The 26,494-nt window shown below is 47.4% G+C and overlaps 1 protein-coding gene across 1 annotated transcript in view; it reads left to right on the top strand.

Moving 5' to 3' along the window:
* Positions 1 to 2,970: 2,970 nt before the first annotated feature.
* SCUBE3 (signal peptide, CUB domain and EGF like domain containing 3) overlaps positions 2,971 to 26,494 on the top strand; it is an 88,443-nt gene continuing 64,919 nt past the window's right edge. Inside the window, exons 1-3 of the mRNA XM_067531486.1 lie at positions 2,971 to 3,055; positions 21,222 to 21,344; positions 25,139 to 25,264. Of these exons, the coding sequence (XP_067387587.1) occupies positions 2,971 to 3,055; positions 21,222 to 21,344; positions 25,139 to 25,264 (334 nt within the window). The remainder of the gene's footprint in view (positions 3,056 to 21,221; positions 21,345 to 25,138; positions 25,265 to 26,494) is intronic.

The raw sequence follows: 26,494 nt of genomic DNA, 5'->3' as shown, positions 1-26,494 counted from the left end.
GCTGACCGAGTGGTCCGAAACCAAAGCCGTCCATTTCCCCTGCTAGGCTCAGGGAGTTCCCCTCTCCCTTCACTGTGTCTCAAACTCCATCGGCTCCTTCCTGCCAGAGGGTTACATGGCTGGTCTCATCTGGTTCTGCAGGCTCACATTAGTGCGTTGCTGAGTCTTTCGTTTCTTCTGCAAGGGTGGCAAAAACGATAGCAAGTATGCTCTTGTCCCGCATCAATGCTCCCTGAGCGGGGAAAGGGGTGGCTGCTTCTAGCGGTGGTGTCTAGTGGCTAGAGAATTAGGAGATCTAGGCTTAGTTACACCATCACAGGTTCTAACCACATCAGCCACACCATAAGGAGCTCATTCACCTGCACATCTACTAATGTAATATATGCCATCATGTGCCAGGAATGCCCCTCTGCCATGTACATTGGCCAAAGCGGACTGTCACTGCGCAAAAGAATAAATGGACACAAATCAGACATAAAAACAGGTAACATCCATAAACCAGTCAGAGAGCACTTCAACCTCCTGGGACACTCTGTAGCTGATTTGAAAGTTGCTATACTTCTACAAAAAAACTTCAAAAACAGACTTCAAAGAGAAACTGCAAAGCTGGAACTCATCTGCAAACTTGACACAATCAGACTGGGTCTGAATAGGGACTTGGCATGGTTCTCTCATTACAAGAAGTAATTGTCACTGTTCACACATTCTCACTTCCAAATCAATGGTTGTGAATAGGCCTCAACTACTCTAACTGAATGGACTTTGCTCATACCTAACTTCCCCATTGTTTTTCCTTACCCTTAGATGTGTGTGTGTATATATATATATATATATATATATATATATATATATATATATACCTCCTCTCTGATTTCTATTCCTTACATCTGATGAAGTGGGTTACAGCCCACAAAAGCTTATGCCTGCAGAAATTATATTTGTTAGTCTTTAAAGTGCTACAGAACTCTCGTTGTTTAGGCTCTTACTTACTTAAAAGGAAAAGAAAGCTGAGATTCTCCCAACATCATTGGACTCCAGGTATTGAGGTATAAGAAAGACCTCAAATATCATGAGACTTGGAATAGAACTGTGAGAGTTGGCCGCACCGGAGTTCTGTACTTAGCTCTGCTCCCAACCTGCTGGGTGATCCTGGGGAAGTTTCTTCCTCTCACTGCGCCTCTTCCCCCCACCTTTGTCTGTCATGTCTGTTTATACTTTGAGGGTAGGGACTGTCTTTTACCGTGTGTGCACAGTGCCCAACTCGCTGGGGCCCTGATCTCATGTGGAGTCTATAGACAGGACTGTAATGCAAATAACGATTCATAATTGGTGGCAGTGCGAGTGTTTGAGAGGAATGGTTTGCGGGGAGGTGTATGGGGAGATAGCCCTTGAAGGAAAGTCCTCCTCTCCCCCGTATGTCATTGAAAATGCATTGCATTTGGTGCAGAACGTCAATGCTCAGAGCTTCTATAGCATCTTTCCTCTGGGGATCTCAAAGCACTTCTTCGTATGGCTGATGTACACAAACTTATTCACATTTCACAACCCTTTCCCCACCTTCTCTGTCAGCTAGTTATTAGCACCACTGTTTCACTGAGAGAGAAGCTGAGGCACAGAGAGGTTGAGCTGATTTGCCTAAAGTCACGCCGTGGAGTCTCTGCCTGATGTCGATGGGGAGTCTCCCCGCTCGAAGCACTAGATAGCACTGCCTCCCAAAATGGGGAACAGAACGGAGGATTCCTCTTGTTCTCACTGTCTTTTCCTGGAAATGAGACTAGACTCTGGGAATCCTGACTCCCACTCCCCTATGCTAATCGTCAGCCCACACATCCAGAAAATTTGCTCTTCAGAAATATCTTGAACGATTCAGGGAGAAAGAGACCCTTGGGCAAAGATGGTTCAAGCAGTATCCAGAGACGGGGATGGATCTCAGGGGGGTGAGGAGGAGGAGGGGGAAGCTGCTGAAATGCAGCAAAGATTCTAGATCGTTTGCAGGCGGATTCTTTTTCTATTTCCAATTCTCCCTCTCCCTGCCTGCCTCTCCCCTACACCCACACAGCAAAAAGAAGAGAGCCTGTTCTTTGATCTGGAGTTTCCATTGATCCACTGAGTGAGTGAGTGCGCATAACACGCTCCCTTGTCTTGAGACAAGGCACCAAAGAGGAGTGCTGCGAATCATGGCATCTGTAAACTGGTTTTTTTAATTCCCTTTTCTGAACACACACTATTCCCCCCCACACACACACCTCCTCAACCCCCCTATTCTTCCTGAACATGGCAAAAAGGGAAGGTGGGGGGGAAAGACTGCACAGTGCTTGTTGGGTCTGGAGATTGCATGGGAGTCTTGCATTGATCCATTGATTGCACATGGTCTCTTGCCTGACCTCCTTGCTCCCAGGGAAGCTGTCTCCATGGCTACTGGCCCTGCTCCCCCAGTGGCAGACTGTAAATTCCTGCAGGCAGGGTAGAGCCTGGGGGGGGGAGGAATCAAAGAAGGAGTAGCCAAAGCCAAATAGAAAGAAAGGAAGAAAGGGCGTTGCTTGGATGGATCTCTCCTTTCCACTCCCCTTTCTCAGGTCCCCAGCACTAGACCAAGGCTCCTTGTTTCCCCCTTTCATTGCTGCTGCTGCTGCTCTCTTGCAAAACTGGAATTGGCTGGGATTATTAAAAAAAAAAAAAAAAATCAGAGGCAGCAGCCGGCAGAGCGATCAAGTCCACTTTCTTCAAACTGCCTTGGGTCTCCTTTTCTCAGTCTCTTCTCTTTAGAATCAAGAGCCTCAAGCGGAACCCAGAGCAGTTTTTCCATCATTTCAGTTCCTTTCCCTCCCCCAGTCTCACACACAGCCAGAAAGGAGCTTGTCCCCCCCCCCCTTTTTTTTTTTTGCATGTTCAGGCTGTTTGTTGTTGTTGAAAAGCATCAGAAAATTTCCCCCCAACCATCCCCTATCCTCCAAACACACAGAGACTGCAATGGGGGCTTTGCAAATTGCTGGATTTTACATTATTTTCTTTCTCCTCCACTCTGGAAACACGCTGGCAAATAAAGCCAGTCAAGGTAAGAAGAATCTTTCCTGCTCTAAGGTTTCTAGTATATCTGCATGCAGGCAATGTACCTTTTCTTTGGGTTTTTAATTCTGTCTGCAGTCTGAGAATTGAGCAGCATTAACAATAAATTGTGGAGTTGGTTTCAAGGTTGTTCACAAAATTATCCCTCCCTTTAAGTTTTAGCTCTTTAATGAATGCTGTGTTCATTTCTTAGGGATTGTTTTAGACTTTCTTTGAGAGGAGGGGAAAAAAATATTGAGTGGGAAAAGTTTTTGTAGTTTGGTTTTTAGCTCGAGAATCAGAAAGAGGAAAAAGGTAACAGTTTTCTTCAGTTTCCCCATCTGTAAAATGGGGTTAATAATATGTACTCCCATTTGGGCTGGGAGGACTAATTAGCTAAGGGTTTTAGAGTTAACATCTGTCAGTTGATACTGAGAGAGGCAAAAAAAGGGTTGATGTTGATAATGATGGAAGGTGTAAAGTGCATATTTTTATTTATTATTGTGTATATTTGTATTGAACCTGGTAAACATTTAGGTACTGCTATGGTGATAGATATTAGAGAAGACGTTAAACTAGATCATGTATATTGCTTTGGATATGTCTATATTATATATCTACTTCAGGTTTTTCTATATCACCCCTTCTATATTTACCTTGAGTTTTTCTGTAGACATGCATTTAACTTTATGCATGGTCGATCTGTATTTTAGGTTTTCTTATAGCACCTCTATATTTAGCTTAGAATTTTACACACGCGCACACAAACAGATATGCATGGTCTAGCTAGCTATAGCTTCGTTTTTTCTATAGCACCACTCTCGGTATCAGTCTCTGTTTTTTCTATGCACACATACACGTTCTCTCTCTGATCTATATAAATCTGTCATGACTTCTTTTTATACTAATATTTAAGCACCTATGCACATGCTGAGATTAAATAGTGTGTAGAAGAAATATGTGGGTCAGTAGGGGACATTTCTAAAGAGCCCATATAAGGATTAGTGATAATCATATTTCAGTCATGGGTATTCTCCCTCTTGCCCCATCCCCTGCAAAGTTGGAAGGAATTTCAAGGCTATTGTCTTATCTGTTTTAAAGTGTTTTTAAAACAATAGAAGACTTTATGGGAGGATTGTCTGGGCAAACACAATTGGATATTTTCCAGGGCAAAGGGTTTGGAAAGAGAAAGTCCAGCTTAATGTAAAGCTTTATGATTTAGGCTCAGAAAGGAATGTTTAGTTTTTTATCCCGCCTCAAATTATCTTTGGTGTATACATTGCTTTCATTTCTTATCATAATATTTATTTATTAAGGCCTTTTGGTTTCCAATTCCATTTAAGCCTGGCCCAGAATTGCATTAAAATAGCAAAGTAAAATTCCATCCTGCAGAGACATGACAGATCCCTTCAGGGGAAGAAGGAGGAGGGGTGGGGAGAGACAAAACATTGGGCTAAATCCACAGCTGGGGTAAATCCAGAGATTTGCCTCAGTTGATGATCTGCCCCCAACCTTTAATTAAAAGAACCTTTCTGATCCAATGACCTGATAAATGTAATGATTCTTGCAACTGTAGATTAGCCAGCATCTCTTATAATTAATTCTGTAGTGCACAATAGTAGCTGTCCGCAATGAGGATGTGTCCAGTGGATTGTGTGTGAAGAATAGCTGTGAAAAAATTTGAACTTGAGGGTTAGATCTGTCTATATTGCTGGAAAGACCCAAGATCTTGAACTAAATGGTATGGAGAGAGGGAGAAAGTGAAACAAACAGGAAAAAAAAAAGTTGAACTTGGAAAGCATGGAGTATAAATTGCATATCACAGAGAAAAATGTATCCTCATTGGGAATGCAGTATCCACTGGTTTTCAGAATGAACAAGTCACTGTAGATCTCTGGGAAACTGACACTTAACAATCAGCATGGTTGAGGCATGTCTTATTGGGAGATTCTGAAAAAATATGGGCCAGATCCATGGCTGGTGTAAATCTATAAAGCTACACTGATTTACACCAGCAGAGGTTGTGGCCTTGTAAAAATATTTCCTTTTTTTTAAAGGGCTCTTTAAAAATCTACGAATTATGAAGCTTTCATCCTTCTAAGGCTACCACCCAAGCGATTATCTTGAAAGCTGGAGGCAGTTCATCTCCATATTATGGGTTTGCCTGCATTTTAATAAACAATCTCAGCATTTGTAGGGCTTACCGACTTATTCATAACTTTGAATGATCCCTTGGAAGTTTAGTCTGAAAGAAAGGAACAGATTTAGTACAATCATTCTCCTGGCCTCACTTAAGTGGAGCCTGTGTCTGGAAGAGCTTTGGACCTCTGGTGAACTTGTCAGGTCAGTTTAGGCAGGGAAAGACAGAGGAATTAATATAAAACCAAATAATCTGGGTTTAATTAGCAGATAGACAAAAAAAGATGCTGGCAAACCATGAATTATATGCGCCAAATTGCTGATAAGGTCTGCTTCCTTCACATAAACCCATGGATAAGCTGTTCAAAGGGTATATATAGGGATGCTTTGGAAGCCAAAGCTATATGGCAAGTCTCCTTTTGTACCTGAAGAGCTGATAAATTCATCCATTCTTATTTATTCCTTTGTCTGTCTGTTAAACCATTTTACGATCCAGTCAGGTATAAAAGCGTGTCATGGAAGTCACCTGTTCTACTGCTGGGCTTTACATTTATACATAAATCGCAAATGCAAGCCAACCTCCAACTATTGGGGGTCAGGAGGAAATCTTTCCCAGGAGCAGGTCATCCCCTTACTGCCTCCTGGCACCTTCCTCTGAAGCAGATGGAATCCTGAGCCAGATGGACCCCTTGTCTGATCCAGTCTGGCAGTTCCTATGATTCTAGGGAATCCTGCTTTTCTTTAGATCCTTCCTTAAATAATTGAGCTGCAGTCTCCACGTTTTCAGAAGCAATGCAAAAACATATTTGCCCTTTGACACGCAGAGTTCAGAAGGAAAATAAGGCAGAGGAGAGGGTGAATATGGCATCTGTCTAAGGATTCTGCTACTTATTTCTTAATACCAGGGTTGCAAACACTAGTTAGTACAAAGTCTAATGCAAATCCTGTGCCAAATGCAATAAAGCAAATGAGGTTTAAAATATCATGTGTGCACGAGTGCACGCATGCATGCATGCATGTGTGTGTTAAATAGAGCCAGAATGCATAGCCCAAATAATTGTTAATCTACAAGTAAAAGCATTAATTAGCCTCTTTTCTTAAATATCTATAAAGACCTAATACTTTGCAGGCTCCAGTTACACTAGAATGAAAAGATCTCTCAGCCTCTCATCAAGAATCCTCCCCATCTACCCAGGGGCATTAATCTCCAGTATTATAACAAAGATGCTGATTCCAGATGGGTTTCTGGGGTAATGGGTTGGGCTCTTTTTTAATGGAAGTGCACCTGCAGGGCCCACAACAGGGGGAATTTTCAAGAATATAATTTATAGGATTGCAGAGAAAAGAAACTCCCCTCCCATCTAAGTGTAACCTTTCCCCCCACTCCTCCTCTTTCCTCCTCCTCCTGCTTATGCACAGGAAAAGTCAGAGTATTATCACGTCGCCCCCATTCCCACTCCACCACTCTAAAATATGAAATGTAAAACTGTAAACATTTCAACATGCAGCAGTTCAAAGGAGATCTTTTGATTGAGGACGTCTAACATGCCTGTGCTTAGATTTTTTTTTTAAAGGAGGGGGGGATAGAGAGAGGGAAGATGACTTTTTTTTTATAACTGCCAGCTGTAGTATAAATATCCAGACACCTTGAATCTTCCCATGCTGATGTGCATTGCTGTCTCTGAACTGTATAGGATATTTATTTTTATTTTTTTCTTCTTTGCAGAAAGTCACACTGGAGAAATCTATTTAGGAAAAAAAAAGCATGAATAACTTTACCCTTCACTTTCAAAATTATAAGTCTCTAGAGAGACTTTAGGAAAAGTTTATGATGGTAAATAAGGTTTGCTCTGTCTCACAATGTGAAAGTAGCCCCAGTGCGCCATCCAGAGTGACTTTTAGCATGGCCCCTTTGCCTTCCGGGGATCATGTGATCGTTGCTTTCTAAACAGAAAACAAACATTTATTTTTAAAAGGCAAGTTTAATTAGTTTAAAAAATCAGCTATCCAAGTGGAATGGGGGGACGACAAAAACCAACACAAAAAACCCAAAGAAACAAACACTCCGATTTTCTTAAAGAATTAAGAGCTGGGGCGCTTTAGAATAGTTGCAGCTAAATGGATTTAAAATCAGTCTGTTAAACTGGGGCAAAACCTCCTGATGTATACTGAATTTGAAGTAGAAGTTAGTGTACATAGGCACAGCTTTTCAGAAGTAAGCGGGTGCTGACAAGAAGCCTGTTACTCCTGTTCTCCACAGATGACGTCAATGTATGCGTCTACACAGCCGCTTGGCGGGTGCGTCCCAGCGTGGGTAGAAAGACAGTCAGTGTGGTCGCAGTGGCATGGGTGGCAGCTCAGGCTAGTCGCCCACGTACAAGGTCACTCGATCCCCTTGGTACATCCCCAGGTGGCTAGCCTGTGCTGCCATGGACACGCTGCTATTTTTAATGTACTCGCTTGAGCAGAGCTAGTGTGTGTCTGTCCGCCCACATTAGGAAGTACTCTCCCAGCTGCTGTGTAGACATACCCTATGGAGTCACTCCTGATTTATGCCAGTGAAATGGCGGTCGGGCCCAAAGCGTCTCTGTACTCTCCCTCCATTCCCTCAATTGCGCAACCCAGGATTTTGCCCTTAAAAATGATGGCTGAGATTTTCATAGCCCATTGATTTTAATGGGAACTGGGTGTCCGAACTGGTTGGCTTCTGGAATCTCAGACTAAAGTGGTAAGGCCCTTTTTATCAGTACAGCAGGATGGTCTTGTGGGGAGAGCGCAGGACTAGGAATCATGATGCCTGGGTTCTCCTCTTGGCTCTGCACTGACTTGCTGTGTGGCTGTTGGCAACTCCCTCTCCGTGCTTCGAGTAAATACTATCTGTGAAATGGGGATAATAGCATGTCATGGCGGGAAAGTCAGGAGATGCATGAAAGTCTGAGTAGTGCTTTGAGCCACAGGCAAAGAAGGTGTAGCAAAGACCACTGGCTTGTTGTCTTCTGTTGGAAATGCACATAATTTTCAGAAGAGCTCAGAACGTTAGGTGCTGGTCAGTTGAAAATCTGGCCTGGTACGTCTACTTAAGTCACCAAATGCAGGGTCTGGCTAACGTTAGAAAGCTCCGGGGTGGTGTTTGAGATCTGAACTCTGAATCTTTGATGGCACACAACCATTGCCCATGGGTGTATCTTCCCTTCTCTCTTAACTTTGTAACCCCCTCCGTCTAGGGTTGCCAGTTTTGGTTGGACGTATTCCTGGAGGTTTCCTCACATGATATAATCTTTAATTAAAGATTCATCTTTAATTCCTGGAGACTCCAGGGCAATCAAGGTTCTCTAGAGAATTAAGTTGTGTGGGGAAGCGGTGAGCTGTGAGGACTCCTGATAAACTGTCTGTTCCACTACAGAGACGCAGTCAGCCAGTTTCTTTGGCGATGCCCCCAGAGAAGGTTTAGGCTTCACCTTCTGAGAAGGCTCTGTCTCTGGAGGAAGAGGGCATGCATTCTAGCGTATGTCACAGACCATTTCATCGTCTTCCAGACGAAGCAGCACGTTGTCCTGTGACCAGACATTTTAAGTGCAATACAAATTGCCCTCGCGAGCTCCTCTGCTCCCTGGCTGTGCTGCGAGCCAAGTGAATGATTAATAAACTGCACCGCAGTGTCTGAGGTGGTTCTTAATACCCTGGTGAAAAGGGCCACTGAAGTTATAAAGCTTTAATTTGGCATTAAGCTTGAGTGGAAACTTAATGAGGTTGCCAACAACTACACACACAAGTGTGTGTGCACACGCATGCACAAAAAGGCTGTTAACTTTGTTTTTATTATATATATATATATATATATATATATATATATATATATAAAATGTATATTTAATTGAAAAGAAAAATCTGAAACTCTTATGGAGAGAAGAAAATTACAGGAGTTTTGTTTGTTCTGGAGTTACCCCGGCTTTGCAAATTGATTTGGGCTTTTAGCCTAGAGATAAAAACATATTGGTGGTTTTTTGTCTTAACACAAAAAAAGAAGAGGGAGAAAGGACCCGTATCCAGGCTTTAAAATAAATAAATAAATGAAGTCTGTAGCAAGGGATAATGTGGCCTAGTGGATAGAGCACTGGACTGGGACTCAGGAGACTTGCAATCTATTCCTGGCTCTGCCACTAGTCTGCTGGGCGCCCTTGGGCAAGCAATGTCTCTCTGTGCCTTAGTTTCCCCATCTGCAAAATGGGGATAATGATAGTGCTCTCCTTTGTAAATCACTTTGAGATCTGTGGATGAAAAGTGGCCACATAAGAGCTCGGTATTATGATGTATATGTATAACACCGAGTGCAGTGGGACCCTGGAGCCATTAGCCCCACTGTAGTAGAAATAGGGCAGAAGTGATGGACCCACTGGTTAGGGTATTAGTCTGGGGTGCTGGAGATCTGGATTGGTCCTTTCTGTGCCACGGACTTTCAGTGTCCCCTTGGACAAGTCACTCAGGGTACATCTACATAGGGATTAAAGACCCATCGCTGGCTCAGGTGAGCTGACTCGGGCTTGCGGGGCTGGGGCTTGGTCTGTGGGGCTAACAATTGCTGTGTAGATGTGCGGGCTTGGGCTGCAGCCGGGCTCTGAGACCCTCCTGCCTCCCAGAGTCTTAGAGCTCGGACTGCAGCCTGCGCCCGAACGTCTATACAGCAGTTTTTCACCCCAGAGCCCGAGTGAGCTGACCTGGCCCGGCTGTGGATTTTTTATCCCTGTGTAGATGTACCCTTAGTCTCTCTGTGCCTCAGAGGGGGTAGTAGCCTTGTGGTCCCTCCCAGGGGTATCGTGGGGGTGCAGATAGCGAGGGGCTCTGATACTATGGTAACGGGGGCCTTACAAGTACCGTAGCTAGACAGAACAAAGGCAGCTTTTTCAAAAGTCCCATTGAAGTCAAGGGTAAAGCTCCAGTTGGGGAAGTTAGGCCGATGCTGAGCACTTCTGAAATGCCCACCCACGCTAAGTAAAACAGCTGCCGGTGGGTCCTGATCCCCCTGCAGGGAGGAGAGTCACGAACAGAACTAGCCCTGGCAGAACTCAATTGCTTTTTTTTTTTTTAATCATTTCCACCAATAATATCCATGTTTAATTTTAAGCATTTTCAATTTTTTTAAAACAATTTAAATGTTCCCGGGGGTGGAAATTATGTGGGGGAGGCCAGACAATAAATTTTAATGGCAGTAGACGCAGAGATTTGAAAAGCGAAAGCTTTCTAACCATTACGACACAAACTGGTAACATCAGATGTCAAAATATACTAAGTAAACGTCTTTAAATCAAACGCTAGTCAGTTCTCACGCAGCATTTTTCTTACTTTGCCTCTCTGTCGGTTTCGCTCATTACCGATGGAAATATCTGTTCCTTGGTGGGCCTGTGTGCATTGAAATCAATATTTACTGATTTAAAAAAGCCTAAACCTACGTGTCTGCCACGGTGCCACCCCTTTCTTCTTCCCTGAGCTGTGAGTAGCCAGTCAAAGCTCGATTGTGGAAGATAGTGGCCTGAGGCCTTCAAGCAGTAGCTCCTGCTATTTACATGTGTAGATCTCTGCCCTGGCCGCCTCCTTTACGAGTTGTCTGACCCTGTGTCCCATCCTGCAGTCACAGACTTCGGGGCGTAGGGCTCACTGCCAGAGAAGTCAATGGCAATGTTGGATGAACTAATGGAAAAGTCTGGTGGAGCTGGAAGTTCGGGCCCTGTTTCAGCAAAGCCCTTGAGCACATGATCAGGTGAAGTCATCGGGGCTCTTCACAAGCATGTGCTCGGGTGATTTGCTGAATCAGGGCCCCTGTCCCTGAGCGAATTCTCCTAACTCTCGAGAAGAGGTTGGACCTCGCCAGGGTTGAGTGAAGGTCTAGACTGGATTTCCCTCTCGCCAAACGCGAGGGCTGTGATGCAGTGGCAGGCGCGAGGATAGAGAACTGCACGGGGTGCGGCGCAATAGGCTCTATTTCCTGAGTGAACATTGGCCACGTCTACACTGCGGGTGTGAGGGCGGCACAGCTACAGCACTGGAGCTATTCCGCTGCAGCACCATGGCATAGATGCTTCCCATGCTGACGGAAGCGGTTTTTCCACTGCTGCAGGAACTCCACCTCCCTGAGCGATAGCAGCGAGGTCAACAGAAGCATTCTCCTGTTGACCCAGCTGCATCTACACCAGGTCTTAGGTTGGCATAGCTGCGGGTCTCAGGTGTGAATTTTTCACACCCCTGAGCGCCATGACTACATTGTCCTGACTTTTGCGTGTAGCCCAGGCCATAGACAACAGTGTTTGAATATCTCTGTGGTTGCCGCGCACTGTCATTCAACAGAGCTCCTCACACACAGGAAGAAAACTCCACTGAGAGATGATGGTTGCTGTATATGTGCTCCTAGCTACAATGAATCACAGATACTAGACATCACATGGCGGGATAAGTGATAGGAAAGCCTTTCAGAGTGTATTTTTCTATAGGACTGTCTGGGGCTGTGTGGATCTATCCTATTTGTCCTGCAGGATTGTTCCCTTGAGGATATTCTCAGGACTTTCTCCCATTTAGTATTGAATGTCCTAAGAGTGAAGGGACTCCCACTCCTTCCCTTGAGAATAGATCTCGCTGTGAAGGAAAGTGTCCTGTGTTTTTCTTTGCTTGATGTTACCCCTTTGCTCCCAGTTGTATCATTATTTTTATTGTGTTAGCCTCTAGAGCCTCAGTCAGGACCAGGGCCCCACTGGGCTAAGTGTAACCCACTGGTGAGCATGTGTTGAGGGTCCCCTCTGCTTCATCAGTAGAGGTCATGAGTGTTATAGTTCCAGCGAGGAAACTTGGGCTTCTTGGCAACTCATCCTTTTAACTCTGAAGGTTCCTGATTTAATCCTTGGTCTGTCAGCCAAGATGGTGACTGTCACCGAGTAAAAGATGGTCACTTACCCCTCTAGAATCATCCTAAATAGGAGGGCGTGAGAGTCAGCAAAGACCCGGTAGATTACGGATCCATCACACTGGCAATTACAAGATACACAGCTTAGAGTCTGATCTCAGCTACTCCACATACTCCATTGCAGTTAGTGAAGTTGCTCTGCTTTTTCACCGGTATAACTGAGAGCTGAATCTGATCTGCAATCCCTGGACGGACGATGCAACTGACATTAAACTGAGACTCCACTTGATGGTTAGTCATAATTTTGCTCCTTTTTGCCCTTTGACATGGGCACAAGGAAGCTGTGCAAGTGCAGCTAAAGGCATTGAGAGCCAGATTTTCACAGGAGCCCAGGGCTGGATTTTCAAATGCTCAGCGCCCACGACCAGGGCAAGATTTCCAAAAGAGCTCTTCTGAAAATCTGGCCCGTTATTTAGGTGCCCAGATGGAAACTGAGCTCTCTTGAAAATCCAGCACCAAGTGGGGATGCTGAGCCCTTGTGAAAATTCTGACCGTGATGTTTGCACCTTTCATATCCTTGCAGTTGTACGAGAAGGCAAGGCTGACTGAGACTTTGCCTCTAGTAGTCCGCATTCCCTTTGCTAACCAGGTAACCGATCTTTGCGCTCCTGTTTCTTAGGAAAGTCACACTTCCTTGGATCTGCCAGCGTGCTCCCATGGCACAGCCTCTTGTCTTACCTTCCTGCTCCTGTATGAAGCGCCGGCAGTCTATCTTGCTGGGTAGTTTAGGTACTTACATGGCCTCCATTAAAGCAGTATCTGAGTGTCTTGCCATTTTTAATGTGTTTTTCCTCACAGCAGGCCTGGAAGCTAGGCCAGTGCTGTTGTCCTCACTGTGCAGACGAGAAATTGAGGCACAGAGACATAAGGCAAGATTTGTAAAAGTGTTCAGGTGCCTAAAGGTGCAGACAAGAACCTAGTTACCTGGGATGTTCAAGAGCGCCTAGGCACCTACCTCCCTTTGAAAATCCCACTCGGCACCTATTTATCTTTAGGTGCCCAAATACCTCGAAAAATCTGGCTCTCAGTGACATGTCTAAGGTCTGTGATTGAGCAGGGACTTGAGCCCAAAGCGCTAGCCTGTCATTTCTCAGTCGGCAGTGCAGAGGGGTGACGGGTCCAGAGAACAAGGGGGGGTAGAGGAGAGCAGAGTCAGCGTGAAAGTGATGGGCGAGAGCAGGGATGGTCAGGGGAAAGGGGAGAGGGTGGCAGCTGTGCCAGAGGGGCTGGGCTGCAGCTCAAGAGCTGAGCGGGCACAGCAAGTGTCTCGTGTTTATTTTTGCGTTTGCCGTGGCGCTCGGAGGCAGTTCGCTCCAGGAACCCACATCCTTGGTGTTTGTTTTTGTTTCTGACCGGAGCGATGTCTCCGCGCCTTCGGTGTAGAGGCCCTGCGGGTGCTCCAAAGTGGGGGGCTGGCCCCATGGCTAGGGAGCAACCCAGATAACTTCCCCCTCAGCTTTTCCTTCTGCTTCTCCCCCATACCTGTCCTCCGCCTGAACGACTCTCAGAATTCCATTTTGGGCAGGCCATGCCCTAGGCACGTGCTATGGTTGTAACTTCCCAGAGCCCTTTTCCTCTGCTGGGTATCCCCTAGCACCTGGCCACATTAAAGAGGAGAGAGAGACAGTGAAGAAGAAATCATCTCCTCACCCTCAGGTACCAAACCATTCCTTCCCCCATCCTTCTTAGTGTGACACCGGCCTTGGACCCATCTCACTGTGGGCCCAGTACTGACAAGTGTTAATAATTTGGTCCCTGATCGAGATCTAGGTAGGGAGCTGCTGGCAGAATATTCTCCATGGGAGCCCCAAAATAGCCTGTGTATGTCAACCTGCAGGGCAAGCTGCCAAGTCTGCCTCGGCAGGCTTGTTGCTGAGGGCGGGATCTGTCTCTCAGGAATTTGCAGGGGGTGTGTGGGTTTTGATCTGGTCTCTGAGATGTTGGGGTGACAGTGGATGGACTGGTGTGTAGCCCCGTGACGCTTTGTGCACTGGATTTTTCACCTCTGTGCCCAGAGCCTGGCGTAGTGGTGCCCGTGTTTTGCTTTATGCTTACGAGTGATCACTATGGTGCTCCCTGAGTGTAGCTGTGTCTAGAGCAGTGGAAGAGTGTGTCCGTCTACCTAGCCGCCGCTACTTGGGGAGACACCTTTGCTGTGCCGCTGTAGCACCCAAAGTGTGGACATGGCCCAAGTGAAGGGTGGATTGTCTTGCAGCGGGGGCTGAGATGGCGTGCAGATGCAGTGCTGTGTTCTAATTGTCTAGGAGTGTCTGGGAACAGTCACAAAGCGAATGTTTGTCCGCTGTTTTGCCGGCATTTGAATCCATCCTAATGAGTCTGATAAGTCTGGCTTTGTCTGGAGATGGAGCTGCGCAGAAGAGCGTGGTGCTGCTAGGCAGAGCAGCTTTGGGAATGTTGCTATATAATTTCTGTCCTCCTGTATATTCAAGTGTCCACTAATTCTTGGTGCCTTTATTTTGGGGGGGCTCTGGGGCCTGACTTGGAGCCCCCACCACTGCAGCTGAATTCATCTGGAACTGTAGAGGCTTGGCACCCTTGCAAAAATCAGGCCCAAAGTGTTTCAAGATGGGTTCCCATAATTAGCGCCCACTTCTAATCATTTAGGTTTAAATAGGTAGACACAGGGACAAATGACTCCAGCCACTTCAACCCCCAAATGCTGAAATTCTTTCTCATGCTCCTAATTATTATTATTATTTATTTGTATTACTGTAACAGTTCGGAGCCCTACTCGTGGTCCAGGACCCCATTGTGCTGGGTGCTGTACAAACAGAACAATAGTGCTAACTGTGTCAGGAAAGTTTGCTGGGTACTTCACCCAGGAACTTCCTTCATCCGAATGCCAGAAAAACCTAAGTCTGAGCCTGGATTTGGGAGCTGAGAATAAAAGGAGTTTCTTTCATAAAGGGAAGTGTCATGTAGGTTGTGTCCTACATTGGAGAGAGAGGATTTTATAAAAGCAAATATGAACAGAAATATCAGTATGCTGTTGAAAATGTTCTGCTCAATTGGTCTAATAATTGAAACCCTCCTGCCTTCCAAAGTACTGGAAATGCAAACAGCAGCATTGTGCCTAGAGCTCGTCAAAAATTTTCAACTGAAAATTTTTCCTGCAGAAAAATGGGGTTGCATTGAAAACAATTTTTTTCATGGGAAAATGCTATTTTTCAATGAGAAATTTTGAAAGGAAGTCAAACAGAAAATTTTTGTTTCAAATTGAAACTTTTGTTTCATTTTGGTATTCAAAAAGCAACAATTTTTCAGGATTTTGATATTCTGAAATATGGGATTTTTGTGGGGAGAGGAGTTTCCTTTGCCAGTGAATGAATTGTGTCTAGGGATTTCGGGTGAGATGTTTGTTTTGTTTGGGTTTTTGGTTTCCCTACACTGTAACTTTTCAAAATTTTTCCAACTTTGCAAAAGTTACCAAGTGGCAAAGTTTTCATTTATCCTTTCACCACTAGGTTATCTTTTCCAAAGTTTGGAGATGTTTTGAAAAGTTACAGAAGGGAAATAAATAAATAAATAAAAAGATGGGGGAGGATAACCTAGGCACTGTTCATTACGTTGGATTTATTGGCAAAAAAGAAAAAAATGACAAAGGAGAAAAAACCCAAAATGTGATATTTTGAACATTTATTGCTTTTCGAAAGTGGCATTGAAAATGTCCCACAAAATATCAAAACATTTCAAATGCACAGTTTAGAATGACACATTTTTGTTTGAAAGTTTTCATAGGAAAGAGATGGGTTTTTCAACCAGCTCTCACTGAGCCTGTGCCCAGAAATCAGGATGTGGAAGACTAACATCAGAAAGCGAAATGGTCTGGATCTCATTGCCCCAGCTGAGTGACAGCGAAGCGGCGTAAATATCAAAAGAGAAAATTAAATTTTTAAAAATGTCAAAGCTAATGTGATTTTATTATCAGCGTGGGCGAAGAAACATCTTACCTGGAGAGCTGTCAAGCAGAGTGTGTCTGAGGACAGCTCCAGGATGCCTGCCTGTGTTCTAATTCCAATTCTGACTCTGATTCCCTCAATGACAGTCCACAAGTTACTTATGTCCAATCTTGCAAGCCATGGTGCCTGATGATAGGCTCCTAAATCTGTAGGTGCCTGTGCTCAAGTGGTCTGATTTCCAAAGTGCTGAGCACCCACAAATCCCACTGAAGCCAGTGGGAACTGGTGTTGCTCAGCACCTCTGAAAATCAGGCTGCTTTTACTTAGGTGTTTAAATATGTATTGAAGAGCCTCAGTTTAGCCTCCTCGGTTTGTAAATTTCAGCCTTAAGATCTTTTGTTCTCTGTACCGCTCCTAGCACAATGGGGTCCTGGTTCATGACTAGTGATCAAGAGGAGGAGAGAAAGAGGATCTTGTGCTTTAAAGCACCAGACTGGGAGTAAAGAGATCTGTGTGCCTGTCACATAAACTCCTTGAGCACCTTTTGGGCCAGTCACTTAGAATGTCATTTCCAGTGCTTCCAGGCACCCACAGCTGCTGCTGAGGACAAATGGAACACCAGGTGCTCAGTGCTTCTGAAAATCCATACCTTTGTGTCTGTGCCTCAGTTTCCTCATCTGTAAACCGATGCTTCCCTGCCTCTCCAGGGCATAGTCGGTTAATGTTTGTAAAGTGCTGTGAAGATGGCAAGTGCTGAGTCTGGCTATTCTTAGCATCCCTTTCATTGAGATGAAAAAGGTTACATAGAGTTGAATATTCCTTTGAAAGTCTAATTGCAGCTGGACGCGAAGCCAAATAGTGAGTTATGGTAATTCCAGCGCTTCCTCCTGCACTGAATGGCTCTTTGAGTGAAAAGTGTTTTAGCTACAGCCTTGTGAATCCTCCCCTTCTCCCTTGTGGCAGGCACCACACAGGTACCCAGCCCTGTGGTGCCGGCTGAGAGAGTGTTTTGCAGCCCATGCCAGCGGCGGTTTGCTGGGGCACAAGACACCCTTGTCTGTACTAAGGGGCATCTCTGGCCTTTGCATAAGACTCCGGGGTCCCGTGTCTCCCCAGAGGCAGAATGTCAGGTCTGCGGATCGGTGTGGGCAGCAGCAAGAGCGTTGAAGCGGAAGGAAAAGGTTAGGGGGGACGCTGCATGTCCCGCAGTGACCATTAGCTTTTAACTTGGGATCCCTTCACCGCAGCCTGAGCCGTGGGTTCCTGGCTCAGAATCTCAGGGATTGGAGCCGCTCCTGTTCCGTGGTGAGCTCTCTGAACCCCTGGTCTCCTTTAGGAAATGTGGTCATGGAGTTTTCTGTAAGGTCCTGTGTGGAAGTCTCGGCTCTGTTCCTGAGAGCTTGGGAAATATGACTCAGGGAGGGATGAACTTCACACTTGGTGGGCTTTTTCGGGTTTTTCCATCCTTTTTTTATTTGCACCCGCTTTTAATTTTAAAATTGATGCATGAGTGTGTTGGGCGCATGTGTGGCGAGGAGGGCAGTGTATTTCACAGTAAAATGCACAGCTCCGCTTGGGAGGAAATTATCCCCCCTTTTCCCATAGGACTGTAAGGAACAGATTCCAAACTCAGCTACATATGTGTAAATCAGGAGGAACTACATTTAAATCAGTGCAATTACTCTGGAGTTCCACCAGTAGGACTGAAATCAGAATCTGTCCCTCCTGCCCCTCCCTTCCAGCTGTATCTAGGACCCCTGTGCAGTGGATACAATGCTAGTCCTAAGCTACGGCATTGTCCTTCGTGCAGTGGAAGCCCTATCATCGTCATCTATTGTTTTGAGGGTCTTCTGGGGCTGCAGCTGGGCTGCTCTGTTGGCTAAACCTGCTGGAAACACACTGGTTTCAAAGGAGCGGGGTGGGGGATCCCAGAAAGGTGAAAGGTTTTGACTAGAGAGGGCTCCCTTTCCCACAAGGGTGAGCAATGGGGATGGGCAGCAGGACAGAGAGCATAGTGGAAAGGCCACGGGGAAGGATGCAGGGGGATGGGGATGGTGAGAGCATCGATCCCAGCTTCAGAAAGGAAGGGAGGTAACCAGAAAGCATCCCTGGGGAAGCCAGGCAGCCTTCGTTACGCACAGGCTCTTTATTGCAGCAGATCAGTAAAGTGCGCGTGGTAGCTGTGGCGGGGACGGCGACAATGGGGAGCAGAGGTTAGGTGTGCAGCTGGGGAAGTCTCACTACTCACAGCTTTAACAAAGGGGCCCGGCACCTTCCTCATACCCAGCCAGTGCAAACTCTCGGGGAGTCCCCATGTGCTCAGATGAGTTACCCCTCAGAAGGCTGAGGCTGAGTTAGGAGGTAACAGATCAGGTCTGACACCAGTAGCTACTAGCAGGCAAAGCTCTGGGCACAAAGAATCGGATTTCTCCCTGTGCGCTGTCATGAGTACTCTGTCCGTGTGGCTGTGTTACCCTGGAGCTGTAGAGGGGTTTGAGCAGAGCAGGTAGAGCCTGAGTATAATAAAGCAGTCAGGTTCCACGGTGCGGACACTGAACTCTTTTCAACCGTGTCGGGCGGTGCCTCTGCCTACAGAAAGCTGGATCCGATTTCCCCACCCCATGCTGTAAATCTTGGTGTCTCCAGTGTGTTGGGTCAGATTCTAATACGTGATTCATGACCCAGGGGTTGCAGTGGTGGCTCCGGGCCATGATTAATGTCAAATAACAAATATGAATGCAGTATGTAAATATTTATACAGTATACATACATGTGCCCCCTCGGCGTTTCAAATGCACACCTCCTAGTAACAGATCCTATGATCTCCCTGCAAGGGTGAGGATAAAAGGCAGGGTGAGAGAGTCACTGGGGTCTTCTCCTGCTTGACATGTGACTCCCTCCTGGGGATAAGCGTCATCACGTTCACGCTTTGCCTGGTGGCCTCCCCCACTTGGGAGGCTGTTCCACTGCCCTTTAGTTCTCCCGACAGCAGAGGTCTACCAGGCCAGCAGTATAGTCTCCCAAGAGAAGACGTGGCATCTCGGCCACTGTGGGCTGTCAGACCTAGACTGCAGGATCTGTGGCTTTCAATCTCTTTCCACCGAGATCAGCAGTTTGGGAAGGACAGACTAGTCACAACCTCCCGGCTGAGCGCCCGTGTGCTGGACGGGGCACTTCAGGGACAGCCTGCTGTGGCCAAGCCCTATTTCATTTCCCCCTCCCTCCTATGTCTTATACAGCCTGCATCACTGTAGTATCTGAGCCCCACCGGTATTGATTGACTTCTCCTCACAACACCTTTCCTGTTAGCTCATTGTACAGTGATGGGACACTGAGGCACGGCGAGGCGCAGTGACTTGCACAAGGTCACAAAGATGGTCTGTAGCAGAGCAAGGACTCGAGCAGAACTCCCCTGAGTCTTGGTCCCATGCCTCACCCCAACCAGCCCGTCTTTCTCTAACCCATGGGAAGCCATCTGTAAATACCCGATGACGGGGAGAGAGGTGCTGCTGTTGTCTTTCTCCCCTTTTAGGGACTGTGTCGTCATCACAATCCTTTTCAAAGCCTGTTTTGTTCTGCTCCTCATCACCGGTTCTGTTCCTTTTGAGACCAGGGGATGAAAGCCAGCCTGGGAAGGAAGCAAAAGGTGCCCACTTGTGAGCTGAATAAGACCCCGCAACACATCATCGCCCTGCTTGCAGTGTTGGGGGTGGAGCCTGTACCTGTCAGCCCCTGGCTGGTGCTGGAAAGCCAGTCGGCAGAGCTAATTACCCCCTCTCAATGGAAATGATGCCTGCCTAGCTGAATGAATGAGACATGCTGAGGCACTGAGCGCTGTAGCGGTAGACGTGTCTGCTGCGGTGTGAGGACTCGGTTATCCACTTTGGGGAGTCTACGCTGCCATAAAACACCTTCCTCCCTCGCGAGGTGCCTGAGCCTGACCCTCTATGCTGCAATTTTACAGCCCCTCAGCCCTAGCCCCGCGAGTCTGAGTCCGCGGACAGGGGCCAGCCGCGGGTGTTTAACTGCAGTGTAGACATAACCTTAGCGACCACGGAGTGAAGCCAGAAAGGAACCGGGTGAATAGCCGATTACTCATAAACCATGGTCAGGGGCTGTCTGTTTATAAATGGCCAGTAAAACCTCCAATAACTCTGCCTCCTGCTGTTTTCAACCTCTGCAGCCAGCAGGCTGCATCCTCTTGGAGCCGGAGTGTGCTGGATGGTATGGAAGTCAGGCCTTTCCTCCACCTCCTACCTGGTGCTTATCCCCTGCAGTAAGTAGGTAGATAGGTAGCCTGCCTGGCTGGTGGGTGCCTTCCAGACAGTGAGAGAAAAGGGGGCGAGGCAGAGAGGAGGGTAGTGTGACGCAGACAGATGGAGAGAAAGGGAGGGAAGGACAGAGTGAGGTGAAGAGGGGAGAGCTGGGAATGGAGACCAGGTTGGTGGGCAAAGGAGGTCAAGAGAGAGGGGGCTGGTGGGGCAGAAGAAGGGAGAGACGGGTGAGAGGGAGAGCTGGGAAGAGTGTAGGAGAGAGAGGAGAAGGTTGCATTTGTTTGACATCTCCTCCTCCTGGTTCTCCATACTGGAGCTGGGAGGGAGAGGGGAGAGAGTCAGAAGGATGGTCTCGTGGTTGTGGCGTGGACCAGGATACAGGAGACCTAGGCTGAGTTCTTGGTTCATCCACAGTCCGACCTTAAGCGAGTCACTGGGTCTCTCTGTGCCTCGTCTGTGCAACGGGGATCGTAGCCCTGCCCTGCTTCTGGGGGTGGGTTGTGAGGATAAAATCCATTGGTGCTGTGGGGTGGGGGCTGGATTGAGACCTAGACAGAGTGGAGTGTCTCAGGCAGGGCTGAGAAACCCACTTCTGGAGACTGGGGGTTTAGTCATCAGTCATTTGCGGGCCTTGGTGCTCTGTGGCTGTGCCGGCGAGAGGGCTGGCTGGGGAGGGAGGGAAGAAGGGGCTCTCTCTGACTGTGCCGGGGTGGGGGGTGCTGCCTGTGCTGTACCTGATCTGTGGATACTCCGAGAAGTTCAGTCTCCCAGGCTGATCTTTCACCCACAGCTCCCACAGAGCAGCAGACAAAGTGTTGACAGGTGAGGTGTTTCAGTGCATTTCAAGGCGGTGCAGAGGTTCATGACATTGCTTTCTCTCTTCCGCCTCCACAGATGTTGACGAATGCGTCGAGGGGACTGACAACTGCCACATTGATGCCATCTGCCAGAACACCCCCAAATCCTACAAGTGCATCTGCAAGTCCGGCTACTCCGGGGACGGGAAGCACTGCAAAGGTAGGGAGCATGGGTTGGTCCAGTGCAGCACAGTTGGGTGAAAAACCAACCGAGGCTGCGAACGTGTTCTTAAAGAGCTAACAATCGGAAGAGTTTTGGGAGTGCTGTGTTGGCTGGAGTGAAGGTTGAGAGGCGGCTCTTTAAAGCCAGAGAACTTTCTGCTACAGCCACAGTCCATTGTGCACCTGTATGGTCCTTTCCTGCCTGAATCCAGAGTCACCTGCTGTTTTGGTAAATCTGTGGCATGATGATGCCGTGGCAGCTGCTGTGGAGAGGTGACAATGAATCCAGAGTGGATCTGTTTATACTACTCTGACCAAAATGAGAAACTGCAGTTTCTAACCAGTGAAGTTCTACTGTAGGATTGGATGACACCTTGCTAAAAACAGTCCTGTCTACCCTACTACGGCTTCTACTGTTGCTACCAGCTGTGCCATTGGGGAATTACAGGTCCCATTTTTTCCAACAGCCTTAGGGAAGCCTGTGCAATGGCAGCATCTGTGCCAGGAAAAGGCTATGTCTTATTTTTAATTGATGGGTGGAATTTGGCTCTGAATCTAGAATTTGTAAAAACAATACAGTGACAGCCAACACCCCCTCACCCCATGCTTTTAGGAAAAGACAGATTCCCATGATTTTATCTGTTTAAATTCCAGTAAGATCCATTGGATTTTGTTTTAAACAAATCAGCATTTTCCTGCTGTGTTTGCAACCCAAACACTGCAATCTTGTGCTAGGGCACAGATCCTGAAAACATGAAAATGACCAGAACACAGGAGTGAAATTGACTACCCATTTGATGCTCTGTCTAGTCCACCTCAAATCCTGTATGCTCTCGTCTGTGACACTTGCATAAGGTCCATTCCAAAATGATTTAACTGAAATTAAGAGCAATGATAAAACTGTTGGGCTGGAATTTTAATAGTCCCAACTTTTTTAAGTGATTTGAAATCACGCCCTGGGATCAGAATGGACTGGACACAAATAGCTGATGGATTCAAATACAATCTAAGCACAGAGATGCCTTACTGTGGAAATGGGGTGCATTAAAAACCATCTTCAGCGATTTCAGGAAATCCACTTCTGACTTCATATTGTGCCAGACACTCCATGAAGTCCACTAGGGACTTCAATACTGCTGTTGATTCTACCTGGCAGATGGAGAAAACCTAGAGGTAGATATTCTCTGCTCTGAGCAATTCTCGCATCAGGGCTCTAAAACTCACTACAGCATAGAAGAGATTCAGGTTTGATCTCTGTCCCTTACCTTCCCACCTTTTCCATCTCTATATGTTGTTGGCAAGCCAGGGGACACCTCATGGAAAGCTAATGTGAAGAGCTTGAGGAACTTTCTTCAGCCATTCCTAGCTTAATTCCTGGGACCTCCAGAGGAGTCTGTAGGGTAGATACTTGGTCAGTAACCAAAGGTAGTGCTATACAAGATGCTGCGTAAAATGTTATGCCTGGGAGTATTACAGTATTACTCCTAGGGCGCCATAGTGCTTGGGGCTGGACCTGCACACCACAAGAGACAGTCCTTGCCCCAAAAACTTAGTCTCAGTGCAGACGAATGGAAGTATTATTCCCATTTTTCAGTTGGGCAACTGAGGAACAGAAAGATGAAGTGACTTGCCCAATGTCACACATGGGGAGTCTCTGGCAGAACCAGACACTGAGCCCAGATCTCTTCAGTCTGAGCCCAAGGTTTTAGCCACAAAACCATCTCTCCTTTACCGCTGAGATCACATCTCCCTCTACCGCTGAGATCACATCTCCCTTTTAGCTGTTGTAATTGCATTTGCAGTACAAAGCAGCCGCCAGCTGGACAGATATAAGCCCCACTGAAGTGCATTGCTGGAAATTAGAGGGCATGGACTGGTAGTGGGGAACCATCGCACAGGTTGGTTTCCTGCACTCTGATTACATTGCCTTCCATAACTCTTTCCTCTTGAGCATGACACCCATTCCTTTAAGCACCAGAACCAACTCTGCAGAGCTCTTGTCCAGAACAATGAGGAAACGGGGGTGGGGAGAAAGGGGGCTCATGTTATCTAAATCACCCATCCCTGGAGTATCTCAGCTTCCACTGACATGGTGGATGGTGGAGAAACAAACAAAGAGATTAAAGAGATGACAGCCGATCAGGTGAGGTCCAAAATCTCGGTTTTGTTGTGAGGACGAAGGAGTTCTATGCAGCATAATAGGGATAGAAACGGTGTGAAGTCCAACAAAAGAAAAGACAGTGAGAACCAATTTTTTGAAATGCAGAGGATCCCCTGCATTTCTGCTACCCTGAACACAGCAGCCACAAACGGAGGCCAAGAATGTAACAAGAGCCAGGAAGGGATTGGATATGTACACAGATGCCAAGGATATCCAGAGTGATCATAATTAATCACGACAAAATTTGGAAGGGATATTAAGCCTCATGCTTCGCTGACTTCCAACTGTTCGAGACCAGGGTGAGATCTGTGTGTGGGTAGATTATCCTGTGGGGTTCTTACAACTTTTTTTTGGAGCAGCTGGTTCTGGCCACTGTCAGAGATGGGACACTGGGCTGGATGGACCTTGGGTCTGATCTAGTCTGGCAGTTCCTGGCTTCCAACCTTTTGTGCAGAGGCACAAACCAAGAGAGTGAAACGGACTGTAAACAGAGAGCAGAGCTGAGCAGACTAGTCTTGCTGTCCCAACTACGTGAGATACAGAAAACACAACCGTTACCAGCAGTGGCAAGTTAAATCAGATCTCATAATCCACGATGGTTTCAGTAACACAAATAACAACTGTGGGGTTTTTTGATTATATGAGGGCATATCTGGAGTTGTTTTATATACTGTGCAACGCCATCAAAGTCAGAGCCGTAAGTCGGCAAAGAAGTCAGCCCAGGAGTTTTATCTGTACAGCGTTACTTTAAACACATCCAGTTCTTTACTAACCTAGCTTCCCCCAGTGACCCATCCTGCCCTCTGGCCCATAGAGACCACGCTCCTACAGCGAGAGTCCTGCTCAGGAGATGGGGGGGGGGAAGGGAGGTCCTCATGCAGGATGTCTGCATCCTGTGCCCACCGTGGAGCTGGCTTCCATGGGAGCATCTTCTTTCCCCATGCATGTGGGTTGCTGGGGCAGGCCAGAGCTACGCCTTCCCCAGCTGTTCCCCGCTGCAGAGTAAAGGTGCAATAGCAGCAGGGGCTGCTGCAGTAACGGCTGCACCCCTGTGGACGCCCCCTGTGTCAAGCCCGGCTATCCGGACTTGGTGCAGAACAGGGGAGGATTTTGCTTTTGGAGCCCACAGCGAAGGTCACGCTGTCTTTGCCTGGCTTGTTCTGTTGGTCACGAGCCCTAGGCCTGTGACTGGATCTGATGTTTGAATGCGTGATCTCTCTTTTGCATCTCGGGCCTGCTGAATTTTGGCAGAGGCCGATAAGAGGCCTGTGGTTATGGTGCTTTGCTCCTATGAAGCTGTCACGGTTGGTCTCAGCAGAAATGGCACATCCATCTTTCCCACCTGTTGCCATGGTGATGCGATGGGGGAAGCCCCGAAGTAACTGGGGTAAACAGCACCAAAATGCGAGTGGGTGGCACTAGTCCATACCGGGATGTGGGATATTAGAGGGTGCGCGTCTCACCCTGACCATATGCAGTGTAGTGATCAAGAGCATCACAGGTGTAATGAGTTGGCAGGTCTCAGTGAAACCCCTCCCACCCCAAGAGACATGTAGCTAATCTGAGGTACAGTGGTGGGCCAGGGATTCGGGTCTCTCACTGCTCTCTGGTCTTTTCTCCCCTCTGTGCAGACGTCGATGAGTGTGAGCGGGATGATAACGCAGGCTGCGTCCACGACTGTGTCAACATCCCAGGGAATTACCGCTGCACTTGCTACGACGGCTTCCGCCTGGCGCACGATGGCCACAACTGCCTGGGTAAGGGTTTGGCAAACTGCTTGATGGGGGGTGGACGGGGCTGCATTTTCACCACGATTCTGAAGCCGTGGAATCTATCTGCCCCTCGCTGCAGAGTTGCGCTCTCAGTGTTCACATTAATCGTAGAAATGTGGGGTTGGAAGGGACCTCGAGAAGTCATCTAGTCCGTCCCTCTGTGCTGAGGCAGGACCAAGTCTGCCTAGCATGCCACTGGCTGAGTCGTTAGCAGGGGTTGAAGCCTCAGTGCCTGGGTTAAAAGCATGAGTCTCTCTACTGCCTGAGCTAAAGGACCAGCTCACCTGGCTTGAAGGCAGTGGCAGGCTTGTAAACCCCTATACGTGGTCTAACAGCTGTGGGAAGCAGATCAAGCTGGGCTGTGTTAGCAGGGGTTGCATTTCAAAACAGGGTGTTTCTAGCTTCCACAGCTGCAGAGAAAACGTGACCCCAGTGTAGCTGAGAGCAGGGCGTCTTCCTGAGTCTGCCGGCAGCCTGGAAAAAGCCTGCAAGAGGGCTGGCTTGTTCCATTCATCTCATTGGAGGGTTAACCAGGAATTTTAATTCTGGACCTGAACCTGGGAGGTGCTGATTGCTTCCTATGAGTTGCTGAGACCCCTCTACCCCATTGACATCAATGAGGTAGGAGGGTGTTCAGTGCCGCACAGGGTCAGGCCCATAAGCAACAGACCCACAGTTCTCCAACCTTCCACCAGGAGGGCTGGACACAGCAAATCGGGTTTCGGGGCTGAGAAGTCTCCGGTGGAGCAGCCAGTCTCCGAACCATCCCGATGGGCCGCTTCTCCCCTCAGTGTCCTGTCTCTCACAGGTCCAGGGAGGAGTGGCTCAGAGCTGCAGGGTGATCCATGTTCCGTCCTGTGCCTCCAGACACGCAGTATAGCATTGCACAAATCCTCCAGCTGTGAGATTTTACTGTAGTGTTTATTGCTTCTGTGTCCCAGAGAGGAATGCAAGCTGCTCTAAGTGGCCAGTCCAGCTATCAGAGTTAAAGGGCCCCCCACCCTCTCTCTAGGGTCAGGCAGACACTGCTGGGTTTCTTCACCAGAGAATTTATCATGGGAAGGATTTGTTGTTGTCCTACATCTGTTTTTAAACAGGCCCTTGCAGATCTCCATTCTCTCTCCCCTTTATCCTGGTGGGAAGCGAGCTTTGGCTCGGGGATGGGGAAGGACAAAGCACGAGCTGATGTCTGGCTCACAGCCTCTGGGAGCATCT

The sequence above is a fragment of the Emydura macquarii genome, unplaced genomic scaffold (genome assembly GCF_026122565.2).
Source record: "Emydura macquarii macquarii isolate MOO-44397 ecotype Brisbane River unplaced genomic scaffold, CSIRO-AGI_Emac_v2 contig_3220, whole genome shotgun sequence".
Lineage (NCBI taxonomy): Eukaryota > Metazoa > Chordata > Testudines > Chelidae > Emydura > Emydura macquarii.
The sequence above is the reverse complement of the archived record's forward strand: the minus strand, read 5'-3'. Positions and strand labels throughout refer to the sequence as shown.